General features: G+C 45.1%; 1 protein-coding gene across 4 annotated transcripts; it reads left to right on the top strand.

Annotated features, from left to right (window-relative positions):
* Positions 1-522: 522 nt before the first annotated feature.
* PUS1 (pseudouridine synthase 1) lies at positions 523-12042 on the top strand. 4 transcript variants are annotated; one of them, XM_073312641.2, is made up of 7 exons: positions 813-879; positions 2526-2613; positions 3022-3240; positions 4719-4856; positions 5874-5976; positions 6251-6948; positions 9445-12042. In XM_073312641.2, exons 3-7 carry the CDS (start codon positions 3031-3033, stop codon positions 9490-9492), a joined length of 1197 nt encoding a protein of 398 aa, XP_073168742.2. In that variant the 5' UTR covers positions 813-879; positions 2526-2613; positions 3022-3030; the 3' UTR covers positions 9493-12042. The 4 variants fall into 4 exon arrangements, with proteins under 4 accessions (XP_073168740.2, XP_073168738.2, XP_073168739.2 ...); XM_073312639.2 differs by lacking the exons at positions 813-879; positions 2526-2613 and adding an exon at positions 523-685 and having other exon boundaries at positions 2877-3240; XM_073312637.2 differs by lacking the exon at positions 2526-2613 and having other exon boundaries at positions 709-879.
* The last annotated feature ends 1514 nt before the right edge of the window (positions 12043-13556 follow it).

Raw genomic sequence — 13556 nt, 5'->3', positions numbered from 1 at the left:
GTCCATAGTTGGGGGCTTTTTCTTATATAGGCTCCTATTACCCCCCACCCCGTCCGGCTTTTTTCACGCTCGCTGTCTGGTCACCCTAGGGGCACCAGGGAGAGGGCGTGAGGCTGAGGAGGGTAGCGCAAGGCGGGCGGGGGCGGGGGGGAGATCTGGCTGTGGGGCAGGAGGGAAGGCCAGGGCCGGCGCTGGAGCGAATGTCACCACAGATGAAGGGGCCGGAGGCGGGGCCTGGATGCCAGGGGACAGGCGGGGCTGAGCCAAGCCGCCTTCGTTACACTGACAGAGCTCGGCGCCCCCCCCCCCCTCCCCGGCCGCCCCCGATGCTGGGGAATCCGGAATCCAGCGGGCTCCTGGCTGCCTGGGACCGGCCCTCCGGGGTCTGCGCAGCGCCAGGGGAGCGCGGATCCGGGCGGGGCTCCGTTCTGCAGGCTGCCCGGTCCCCTGCGGGGGCCGAGGTGGCTCGCAGGGCGCGGGCAGCCCCCCAGCAGCACGCCCTGGCCGGCCCGCCTGGCGCTCGCCCCGCGCTCCTCCTCCAGCTCCTCTCAGCACCGGGGCCGCGCGGCGCGCTGGGAAGGGAAGCGTGTCCCGAGCCGGCGCCCGTAGGGGATCCCGGGCGGGGGGTGGCGGTGACTGTGCCCACGTGGTGCCGGCCGCCGAGCCCCAGCCCTGCGAGAGCCGCGTAAGTGGCCGCGGCCGCTGCAGCTCGTGGCGCCCTTGCTGGGGGCGGGGCTGTTCCCCCGGACTCCCCCGGGGCGGGCGGACCTGGCGGGGGCCATGCCTGGGCGGTGGCGACTTCTCAGGGCGGTGGCCCGGGGCCTCTCGGCGAGATCGGGCGGCGGCGGCGGCGGCGGGGGGCTGAAGAGCGCGCCCGGCGTATGTACCCGTGTCTGGCGGGCGGGCCCTTCGCCTGGCCCCCGGGCTCCTCCGGGGGGGCGCGGCTGGGCTCGCAGGCTGGAAGATGGGCGCAGGGAGGGGGAAAGTGTCTGATCCTGATGGTGCAGCTTCCTCCATTCAGGGCTAGGTCCTCGCGGGGGGCGTCCAGCGCCTCAGGTGGGGGGTGGGGGTGGGGTGACCCCCCGTCGTGGGCGCCAGATTTCAGGAAAAAGGGGGACGAATTGGAGAACGTCCGGAGGAGCGCAACACAGACGATTAAAGGTCTAGGATACATGCCCTATGAGGGAAGAGAGAAAAAGCTGGGTTTGGTTAGTGTGGAGAGGAGAAGCTGGGGGGGAAGAGGGTTGGACTAGGTGACCTCCTGAGGTCCCTTCCAACCCTGAGATTCTGTGATAACGGTTTTCAAGTCCATAAAGTGCCCGAAGGAGGAGGGTGAAAAGTGGTTCTTGTGAGTCTCTGAGGCTAGGATAAGATGCAGTGGGCTTCAATTGCAGCCCGGGCGGTTTAGGTTGCACATTAAGGAAAAAAGAAAAGGAGGACTTGTGGCACCTTAGAGACTAACCAATTTATTTGAGCATGAGCTTTCGTGAGCTACAGCTCACTTCCTCAGATGCATATCGTGGAAACTGCAGCAGACTTTATATATACACAGAGAATATGAAACAATACCTCCTCCCACCCCACTGTTTCTAACTGTCAGGGTAGTTCAGCACTGGCACAAATTGCCTGGGGAGTTTGCAGCATCTCCTCACTGGAGGTTTGTAAGAACAGGTGAGACAAACACCTGTCAGGAATGGTCAAGTTGGTAGGTAGTCCTGCCTTGAGTGCAGGGGACTGGGTTAGATGACTTCTTGTCAACTAACCAGTCCTACACTTCCTTGATTCTGTGTCTCTTATGCACTTCCCTGCCTCACTCTCTCAAGGTGGCCGTTCTCAAGCATTCTGTATTAGATAATATATGCTGTGGCATATGCCATCACTAAGGCTGCGTTTTAGTCATGGGTATTTTTAGTAAAATTTATGGATAAGTCATAGGCAGTAAACAAAAATTCATAGCCCGTGATCTCTCCATGATTTCTACTATATGCCCCAGACTAAATCTTGGGGGGGGGTGGCCTGGGGGTGCCAAAGGTGCTGGGGAGGGGTGGCCCTGGGGATGCCACGGGTGCTGGGGAGCGGCGGTGGTTCGGGGCCCAGGACCCTGCTGGTGCTGGGTGTGTGCGTGGTGGGGCCAGCAGGCTCCCTACCTGGCTCCGTGCCTCCCCAGAAGCGGGGACATCCCCCTAGCTCAGCTCCTAGGCGGAGGCATGGCCAAGCAGCTTTGTGTGCTGCCTCCGCCCAGAGCGCTGGCTTCGTAGCTCCCTCTGGCCACCCGGCTGACTGAAACTTCATACGAGAGTGTGGCCTAGTGGAGAGAGACAACAGTGGGGGATCCAGGAGAAAGCTGGGTTCCATTCCTAGCTCTGTCAGTGGCTTGTTGGGTGACCTTGGACAAGTCTCCTCCCGTACATCTTAGTTTCCTGATAAGTAAAATGAGGCTAAAGATGCTTGTAAAGTGCTTTGTGATTGTATGAAAAGCACTATTAAAGAGCTAGGAATAATATTGTTAGTTCATTTATAAACAGGGGGAGCACCATTGGGCACCTTGCTCAAGGAACAGCTGTGGACCAACAGCTGTGCAACCCTGTTTGGACCAATGTTGGACAAGAAAGGGTGAGAATGTGACCAAATTGCAAAATACTGGCACAGGCTTGGTCTAAGTTAGGTTGACATCGCTACGTTGATCCGGGGTGTGAAAAAAAACTAGCTACTGTAGTTTAGCTGGGGAAGAGGAGTGTAGAGGTGGTGTCCTACACTGATGGAAAAATCCCTTCCATGGGCGTAGGCTTAATCTATGCAGAGGTAGCTATGCCACTGTAGTGTCAATAGTGTAGACACAGCCAAGTGGAAATTTTCTTAAATTACTTTCCCCACAGTTTCTCCAGCTCACAACCAAAAATATTAAACTGCGGCCCAAGTGCTGGGTGTGATCCATTCGCTGTTTGTTTTTTCCACTGATGGAGGTGCCGTTTTGTTGTTCGACTACTTGCTGAAGCCTGCTTCCTGCTCTGTCACTTTCAGTGGTTTGCAATGGCTGGGGATATGAGAGCAACTGCTGCCAGTCAGGCAAAAAGATTTAAGAGCAGCAATGAGGAAACAGAAAACCAAGAGGAAAATGGACACCAAGACAAACGGTTCAAGAGAAGCCAAAAGGATGTGGAGGATCAGAATAAAAAATTTCCCAAAAGGAAGATTGTTCTGTTGATGGCATATTCTGGGAAAGGCTACCATGGGATGCAAGTATGTGGTTAGGCAATAAATACTATTCAGCCTCTTGTGTTTGGGGTGCATGTCTGTCTCCATCAATATGTCCAAAGTAGTGCTGTGTCTGAAATGAGGGGAGGGAGGTGGTAACCAAGAAGGACGAGAAGCCGTAGGCTCCAGAAATCCAGGAGGCTGGGACACGCCTCGCTTAACCTCAGATTCAGATGTGTTAGTGTCATTCAGAGAACATAGTTTGTTATGCTAGCAGCCAGTCCGCACCAGCTTTCCCACCAGTGCAGATCCTGGTAGAACTGTACCAGAGCTGTAGCAACGAAGGGAGATTTTTCAGAAAAACCTTGCTGTAGATAAGCCTGCTGTGTGCACTGAAAGCACCATGCTGCAGCTCCACCAGTTCAATGAATGACCCTAGTGCTATCTTATAACGTCCCTGCTACCTTTCCATTGAGCTCTCTGGTTGAGGCTCTGCAGTTGTGGCTGTTTCACTGGCTCTTGGATTTTCCCCGCCCTGCTCATTTCACTTCTAAAATGTGTTTGGCCACTGTCGGAAGACAGGACACAAGCATCTGTGGGCTGGATGGACCTTTGGTCTGACCCAGTATGGCCATTCGTATGTTCTTACGTTTAGATGTGTACAAGCAAAAATGGTAATAAGCATTACATTCCGGAATGTGTCCTGTAGTGTAGATGGGTATTCAGTGTACCATTGAAACACGGCACATGGCCCCAAAACATGCAGATTACATTTCTGCCTCTTTCTGTTGCATTTTTTGAACCTGTCTATACTGGGGATACTTGCCCTAATGCAGCCCCATGGTTTTGATGTGCTGCACTGGAGTGGCTTACTTCAGTTTGGAAACAGGCTAAACTGCCCTGCTGCAGCTAAATTACATAGCGGGGGTGGGTTTGTGTTGGTGTAGCAGCAGTATAACAAAACTGCTACAAAATGTCTCCAGGATAGACAAGCCCACAGATACATGGCTGCTCTCTTAACCACGCTGTGCAGAAAGTGACTTTTCTAATGCAATAGTAGCAGCAAAGTTGTGAACCCTTAGATTTATACAATCGAAGCATGTATAAATCTAATTTATGAATATGGTGACTCAATTCCAGTGTGCTGGCTTTGGAGTGACGCTGGCTGTACTGGAATAACATCTCCTTTGGTCTCGTGTTGCAGACCCACAGATGGGTCATTTGTAATCTCCATATAAATCCAGTTACTCATGGTTTGGGCAGAGGTTGAGGAATCATCTGAAATCACTTCTATTTGTTACCAGCTACAATAGTAAAAGAAATACTGAAAGTGTATCTGTCTCATTCATAACTCCAGGTAAAATATAATTGGTAGGGTTTGCTAGAGAGGGGCAGTGCTGTTTGTTTTGTGAAGAGATAACTTTGAAAATTGATTGGGACTCTAGTGGTTATTGGGTTCTGGGTAACGATGGGTCTTCAAAGAAAGTATTAATTATAGTTTTCTTCCTCTATTTTATCTTCAGCGAAACGTGGGGTCCTCGCAGTTCAAGACGATCGAGGATGATTTAGTATCTGCCCTCATTCGGTCAGGGTGCATTCCAGAAAACCACGGTGAAGATATGAAAAAAATGTCCTTTCAGAGGTGTGCGCGAACAGACAAGGTGTTGAAGCTCTTTCTTTCATGCTCTAACAGAAGCTAGTAGCACTGAGATTGTTGTGACTGTCTCTGGTCATGTGCATTTTGGATCACAGATGAGAAATAGGTTTCAGAGTAGCAGCCATGTTAGTCCGCAAAAAGAAAAGGAGTACTTGTGGCACCTTAGAGACTAACACATTTATTTGAGCATAAGCTTTCGTGAGCTACAGCTCACTTCATCGGATGCATACTGTGGAAAGTATGCATCCGATGAAGTGAGCTGTAGCTCACGAAAGCTTATGCTCAAATAAATTGGTTAGTCTCTAAGGTGCCACAAGTACTCCTTTTCTTTTTACTTTAACTGTGTTCATCTATTTGTTACTTCTTCCTCCCAACCCACTCCTGCCCTGTTTGTTCCATCCTGTTTGATATATTAGGAATTTTTTGGGTTGGGGACTGTTTTTGTTCTTTGACTATGTGGTGTCTAGCACAAAGGGGGCCCTAATTCTTAACTGAGATTCATAGATGCTACCATGATGTACAGACTTGCATACAGCATGTGTTTGGTTTTGTATGACTCAAATGCAGTGAAATACCACAGCAGAGAGTGATAGTATAATATATTTTCAACCTTATCCCTTCCTCCACACTAACCAAACTACACTGCTAGCCCATGAGTGGACAGATGATTTTGTGGCTGAAGCACACAGTTGGGAGATCTGGGTTCTGTTCATGGCTTTGCTACAGTAGGCTTCTATGTGATTCAGGGAAAATCCTTTAAACTCTTTGTTATCGCAGTTTTACAAGTGGGGGAAAAATACCATGCATCTTTAGGTTTGCAGTGGTGCTGAATTTACTTGTGTGTCTTTCTGTGTGATTTTGACTTTATGGTTCTTCACTTCAGTTTGCAATGACCAATAACAGCAAAAAAAAATGAACTGAGAATGTAAACAGACTATCCATTTTAAATTTTTGTTCTCATACAGATCTTTCACTGTGGCACAACTACCAATGTGTGTTCTCGTTGTTTTTGTTTTCATAGGGCGTGTCTGCCGCTGGACAGATTGTGTCACTGAAGATCTGGCTGATAGATGACGTTTTAGAAAAGATCAATAACTGTCTTCCTTCTCATATCAGAATTCTGGGTAAGAATAATGAAAAAGTGGGTATCCCAGCAGTCTGTACAAACACTGATTTTAGTTTAAAGAGGAATTCTTTATCATGGAGCTTTTTGCTATATCATTCAGATTTTTTTCCCCCTCAAATATTTCAATGTGAAAAGGGTTTTTTTGTTCTACCCCCTGTCCCCCCCCACACCTTCTATTTTATATAGTTTCTTCTTGGTGGGCGGGGATTGTAATGTGGCTGAAATTGGCTGATTCAAAAGTTTTGTTAACAAAATGTCATTTTTAAAATGAGGACTGAAAAGAGTCACCGGAGGATTCAGCTCCAAGAACAAGTGTGATGCCAGAACCTACTTCTACATGCTACCAACGTTTGCCTTTGCTCATAAAGACCGTGATATCCAAGACAAAACTTACCGTCTGAACAAAGAGACTCTTGAGAAAGTCAACAAGCTTCTTGCTTGCTACAAAGGGACCCATAACTTCCACAACTTCACTTCTCAGAAGGGACCCAAAGACCCCAGTGCCAAACGGTACATCATGGAGATATATTGCGAAGAGCCCTTTGTGAAGGAGTGCATGGAATTTGCAGTGATAAAGGTGAAAGGACAGAGTTTTATGATGCACCAAATAAGGAAGATGATTGGTTTGGTGATAGCTGTAGTGAAAGGCTATGCACCGGAGTCCATCATGGAGCGCAGCTGGGGAGAGGAAAAGGTGGATGTCCCCAAAGCTCCAGGGCTTGGGCTGGTCTTGGAAAAGGTGCACTTTGAAAAGTACAATAGACGCTTTGGAAATGATGGTTTACATGAGCCACTGGAATGGACGGAGGAGGAGGAGAAGATCGCTGTTTTCAAAGAGCAACATATCTATCCCACTATTATCAACACTGAAAGGGAGGAGCAATCCATGGTGAACTGGCTGAGCACGCTCTCCATCCATGACTTCAATGCCACTTCTTCAGGGGTACAAGTCAATGACAGAAACTCAAAGGTAATGATTGAAACTATTATCTTTTTAGAGGAATACTGTCAATTTAAAAAAAAAAAAATTGCTTTTCTTCCTGAACACTTTTACCTGCTGTCACTACACCACCTAACATAACTATCACTTAAAGAGACTAGTCTAAAATAATCATATCCAGATGTCGAGAAATACATATATATATGACAGCATTTTGCGGATAGTCCCTTTCACTGCTTTTTGTTAGTTTTGCACATGGCAAGTGGAAAAAGGAAGAAATATATTAAAGCGCAGGAAGATGTGATTGCTAAACCATATAAATCTGGGTTGGGAGCCAGGGGCAGATGTTGCTATCTGTAACTAACTTGAATTCAAGATAGACTAAATTTCAAATTGGTAGGGTCCCTTTAAATACCAATTTGCACGGAGAACTCTCTTATCCTTTATCTAATTTTCTGTTTTGTTTAATGGTCTGTTCACTTGCAAAGAATCTTAAACTCAGAGGAAAGTAAGTTTAATTACTCTGCACCCAATCCTGCAAACCCACCAGTAGCCAAAACTCCCACTGAGCTTAATAGGAAGTTGTAAGATGAAACTTTTAGTGCATGGAACTGCTATTGATTTGAATAGGTATAACGAGGAGATATGGGATATAGTATTAAGAAAGGGAATTTGTAGACTGAAATTCAGATCTTCCTGAGAGATATGTTGGGCTGGGGAATAGTCTCCCAAGGGAGTCGTGGAAACATTGTTTGCTTGGGACCTGTTAAAACTAAGCTGGAGACAGTACTAGAAAAACAACTCAATGGAATCCTAATTTATTTTTTTAATGAATGTCTTGCAGCACACCTGAAAACTTGGAGTGGTGATTGAATAATCTTTAGTTAGCAGTTCTTTAAATTAGGGTCTCGCTGTGTTGGGAACAATCCTGCACTGACAAGGGTCAGACTAGGTCTCTTCCACCGCTAACATTTTATGATTTGTTTTGGCATGAAACAAAATTCTAATATTGAAATTAAAATCCACAGCCTGGATGAACTGCATGAATAAGGACAACTAGAGACTTGTCAGGGTTATTTTTTTACTTCTGGTAATTGTTTTGCTGTGGTGGTGCTGATGTAGATACAGTGCATGGAAACACTGTTGTCACTTGATGTAAAATGCTTATACCACATGCCACCTTAATTTGGTTTAATGTGACTCAGAAAGGTACAAAGAATTCTCTCCTGCCTCCAGTGCTGTTTGATGATGATATAATGAAGGCTCACTGATGACATGTTAAAGAAGCACTGAGCTGCTGGGCTAGCAGAAACCATTTGTGCTTGTTATCAATAAACTCAAACAAATACATCAGATTTGCAGTTGTCACGGGCTGGCTGGGAACAGATAAATAAGGAGTTTTGTGACAGATTCCATAATAAAAGTTTTTTAGCCTATTTACACTGCAGCATGTTGTGCTGATGGTTTTGTAGTTGGATACATTTACAGTCTTTTTATTTTATAATAGAAAAGGCCATTTCCTTTTCAAAGCTACATACAGCTGTTTGCATTTGGTTTTAAATCAACAGTTGGAAATCCATCATCCTAAGCCATACCGTGATCATTGCTGACAGTGCTTTTCTTTATTATAACTGCACTCTGAATATTTGTGCTAAGAAAACACTGTAGAACCCTTGACTTTATTCAGTCACATTGGCTCGTTCTTTCAAGGGACAATGTCAGTGTAGAATTCAAACTTTAAACCAGTTTCCTTATATGTGTTACTAATAGCCCCTTAGATTGTTTCTGTACAACTGAACACATTTTTAAAAAAGGAACTTACTTTTCAGCACTTGTACACAGGGCCCTATTTCTATGACAATTTGGACCTAAATTTTGCAGTGAGGTCCATAGATTCTGGAGTGCTCTGGGGAAATTCTCAGTTTTGTGACGGCTTCAAGAAATGTGGAGGTTTTCGTTGACTTAAATATGAAAAGGAAGAATACACTAGGTACAGGAGCCCTGTGTCGTTCATTGTGTTTTTAAATTAAGTTTTATATGCTCTCCCTGTGTTTTCAGTATGCTGCAGATTGTCATCATTCAGTTTCACACTTAACTGAACAGAGTCCTTCAGCAATTGCTTAGAATTTAGTAAACAATTCTATTAATGAGGTATGAGAGAATAAAATCCTGCTTCTCATCTTAAGATGTATTGGCTCTGCTGTGCTAACAATAATGACAGAATTGTTATTCCTGTTAGGCATCTAAATTGACCTGACAGCATCCCTGTAAGTTATTGCTTCCGTGGAGCTATATGGAACTGGATTCTTCCATTTCACTATCTGCCATAAGAAGTAAAAGACAGTATTTCTCCCCCCCCCGACTCCCTATAATTTCAAATGCAGTAACTAGAGGTGGGTCCAAGTCATGAAGTTTGGATCCAGATTCACCTTTCCCTAGACTTTGGAGCAGTTTCGATCCAGTCTTTTGATTTGGGTCTATAATAAGCTGATGACAAAACCATTTTTTTTTCATTCTACTTTGCAGAGCAACGATCTTGAAGGCAGTGATGGTTGTGACGATGACTCTGACTGAGTCAGTAAATAGCAGGAGCTGGGATCTTTGCTGCTTGTGATTCAGTTTGGGTAGAACTAAGTGGCCTTTCTAAATCCAGCAATCCAGTAAAGCAGAGGTTTTCTTGCATGCTGAAAATGAGTTGTCACAGATGACCAAAAGGAACTGGGGGGGGAGAATAATGCAGCAGTGACCCTGAAAGTGACTGTGTACACCACTAACTGATGCATTGAAACGTGGAATACTTGAAAACTAAAGTAACAAAAAATGTACTTTATAAAGGAATCTTATTGTGCAGGAATTATGTAATTTGAATTATGTTTTTATTACAGTAAAAGTGCTTATATGAAACATACAGTTATTTAAACATATGTAATCTCTACATAAGGCAAGTGCAAAACATTTTAAAATAGATTTTTTTTCTTTTTCTTTTATAAATTGAAGACATCTATGTACTATTTTAAAAATCTCTTTAGTTTACAGAATTTCTTCATCTGTAGCTGGAGTGATTTCCAAAATTTGAGAGAGAGACTTTTTTCTTTTTTTTTTTTTTGCATACTGTCCATGACTTTCACATGCAATTTGTGTGGGATCAGAAATCTATTGTTATACCAATGGATTCTCTGGCTAGATAGAGACTTAACTTTCTTTGCCATCTCTAAGCTTAAGAAACTGTCCCTTTCATGAATGAGATCTACTTTTGGAAAGCGGGCTGGTATGTGTGTATGAGGGGATACGTTGATCCTTTTATTTTAAAGATGTTATTAACAACAGATGGTTCCAATGTGTTCTTGTACTTGGACAATCCCAGAACATAGATGTATAGCTGCCTATGTATGCAGAGTATCTCCAGCCCAAGTAATTGTTTCACAAACCCTTTAATTAAGGTTTGTTAAACCACTTTGAACATGTAGTGTACTGTTATCACAAACGCAAACTACGAAACCTTAGAAGGGGTTCAGTACTGCCTGTGGTAGATTGCCAGGTATATTGCTGGTGGTTTGGCATCCCGCTCTACTTGCTAGGTAGCTCTTGGTTACATTTTGGCCTAAATGTGTAAAATGTAAGGTTCAAATTTTCAGTAGGCTTCAACCTAGCACGCAGAAACGTTGCATGGACAAATCCTCATTATTCATCTGCCCATTCAGATGGGGGGGTTGTGTGCAATAATGTGGGAATTTTATGTGCTGTCAAGTAGGTGTGCACACCTACACACATGGTTTCAGAGGTTGTGGCTGAAAATTTGGAAGAAGAAGAGGAGAATAAGCCCCTAACCTTGAAAGAGTTTAGAGGGGAGAGTATGCAACACTGCTTAAGAGACAGCTGCTTTTAACCAAGGCCTGACGGCCATTGTTCCTCCATGAGTTACATTTTAGTCTTCTGTGTTTTGGGCATATGAAGCTGCTACGGATTTTTTTGGTCAGACTTTGGGCTTAATTCACCATCTGTGGGACCAACTTCCTTTGGGGGTGGGAGAGAGAAGTAGCAGTGGTGCAAGCCTCCCACAACCCTCGTACTTAACGGGGGCCCTGGAGCCAGCTGGTGCCTTAGGAATGGGATGCCTAAAGGCATCTCTACATTATCGGGACTGTATGGCATAGGTACAGCACCATAGCTATGGTAGCATAACCCACAGGGTAGATATAGCGACAGAGGGATTTTTCTATCACTGTAGGGATGCTGTAGGTAGGTTGACGGAAGCATGCTTCTGTCAGTCTAGCTGCATCTACACCAGGAGTTAGGTCAACATAGCTACAGCACTCGGGGTGTAGCTTTTTCACACCCCGATCACCATAGCTATGTCAACCTGCATTTGAAGCAGAGACCAGGCCTAGGAAACATGCTGATTGAGCCCTTTCCAGCTAAACTTCACCAGGTGGGCTTCAAAAGAGGCTCAGAGCTGTGTAAATTAAAGCTCCCTTCCTGAGCTGGTCCTGGGGGAGGGCAGTGGCATTGATGGCAATGGATGTAAATTCCTACTGGCACAACATTCCCTGTGGGTTTGACACACAAACGATAGCACCTGTGGATGTGAATTAAGCCTATGGTCTCCACTGAATGTAATACTGTTCTCTTTTTGAAGGGCTGTCTCCTCTGTTTAGTTCTGTGCAATGTATTAAATGGTTTCTGTCTTAAGGCCTCTGGACTTAGGATTCCTTGTGGACTCCACTTCTGCCAGAGTGGTTTGTCCTTTTACCTTTATTAATAAGTTGCTGCCAATATTATGCTCTTGTGTTTTAATTAGGAGTTTTATTTTTATCCGCAGAAGGTCTTGATCCATATTTTGTCTTGTAGGTAAAAGCAGGAATGTGAGGGGTATGTCTCAGTGTGCCTTCAGGAGATGCTCTCTTCCCCTAGATATTCTTTTACATCCCTCAATATTTTGTATAACTTGTATCATCTTTATCATCTCTTCCTTTTTTTTTTTTTAAATCAACCTCAATCTGTGAGCAAAGTTTGGGTCATTCTTAATAAAATAACCATGGGAATATTGTCAACTCAATGGGAACTTTCATTTGTAACCTTTAGAGGAAACTGCCCTGATCATTAAAATTGAAATTTTTTACTTTATTTGCTCTCTGTGTGTTGTTTACTTTGTGCCCCTTACCTTGGAGAGGCTGCTGTCCGTTCCAGTTCTGAGTTCTCATTCGCTGGCATAATACTACAATGTCTGGGTTGCAGATTCCACACAGGAATGTTTGATTTGAAAGCAAATAAACCCATTGTTTGTTCATTGGGATACTTCTTCAAATTTAATGTAAAGATTCCTGGAGATAGACGTGGGCTTTTATAAAATCTGCTTTTAGCACTTGCTTACACTAGAAGGTTTTCTGTTGCTTTAACTGTGCTAGTACAATTAAAGTAGCAAGCTTCCCCTACCTGCAGTGTGGGTGTGGTTGTTTATGCCAGTATCTTAAGCGATGTCTAAACTACAGAGTCTATGCCAGCATACCCCCCTATTTAAGGTGCAGCTTTTTCACCAACATACTAAAAACAATGGTAGGTAGCTAAATTGCCAAAGCACTCTTTTGTCAGCATAGTTCCACCGACAGTGGACGTTCTGCAGGCATAGCTATGTTGCCCAGAGCTTTGTGAATTTTTCTCACCCCTAGCAGACGTAACTATGCTGCCAGAAGTTTGTAGTGTAGACCAAGTCATATTGTGGTTTGTGAAGTGAAATAGAATCATAAGACTGGAAGGGACCTTGAGAGGTCATCTAGTTCAGTCCCCTGCACTCATGGCACAGGCAGGACTAAGTATTATCTAGACCGTAAGTGATGTTCCCTTTATACTGGATAACTTAGACTACACTAGGGCTTGAACTCAAACTATAATGGTTTTAAAAAAAAGACTCCTAACTCACATTGTTATACCAATATAACTTCATGTACAGACCAGGCCTTCTACAATTGAAAACTTGGTCCACACTTGTCTGGGCAGCTGCCTGTGTCTGTGGGTACGTCTACACTAGAAAAATTATAAGCAGCACTGTTAACAGCTGTGCTGCCCTGTCTACCTCTCCAAGAGATGGTAGCTAGGTCAATGGAAGAATTTTCCTATCAACTTAGTGGTAGGATTAGGAGTGGGGTTTAGGCTTAGTTACTCGCCTGGTGCATGAATTTGTTCACAGCCCTGAGCAATGTAGTTAAGCTGGTCCAACTTTCTAGCACAGACCAGCCATGCGTAATAAGTCTGGCCCAGCTCATCTTGCCAGGCAGCATTAGTCAGACGCTCAGAACTAATGTGATTTAGAGAAAAGACAGATTGGTTCTTATTTGCCTTGTGCGCCTGCAGGGTGCAGGTGGGTCCTAACTTACTTGTTTTTTTAATAGGAAAGTGGTGATTCTTCCATAGTAACATGACTCCAGGAGCTGGGGCTTACGGACACGCACCACTTACCCCCAGCTAGAAGGCAACACATGGGGAGTTGGCAGCCCTGTCCCGTTGGAATTGGGCCGTGAAGCGGTGCAGGCACCCTAGCAACTTGTGTAGCAAGATGAGGGTTGTCCCCCCTTCCTGCCTCCCCTTGCTCTTGTCCGACAACAGCGCCTCTGGTGAGCACAGAGCAGAGGGGAAGTGGAGGT

Source organism: Lepidochelys kempii, chromosome 15, assembly GCF_965140285.1.
Source record: "Lepidochelys kempii isolate rLepKem1 chromosome 15, rLepKem1.hap1, whole genome shotgun sequence".
Taxonomy (NCBI): domain Eukaryota; kingdom Metazoa; phylum Chordata; order Testudines; family Cheloniidae; genus Lepidochelys; species Lepidochelys kempii.
The sequence above is the reverse complement of the archived record's forward strand: the minus strand, read 5'-3'. Positions and strand labels throughout refer to the sequence as shown.

Coding starts and splice junctions, on each gene's coding strand:
- PUS1 (XM_073312637.2), top strand. CDS start 781: ATGCCTGGGCGGTGGCGACTTCTCAGGGCGGTGGCCCGGGGCCTCTCG. Junction 4,857..5,873: donor GGTGTGCGCGAACAGACAAG/GTGTTGAAGCTC, acceptor TTGTTTTCATAG/GGCGTGTCTGCCGCTGGACA. Junction 5,977..6,250: donor TTCTCATATCAGAATTCTGG/GTAAGAATAATG, acceptor TTTTAAAATGAG/GACTGAAAAGAGTCACCGGA.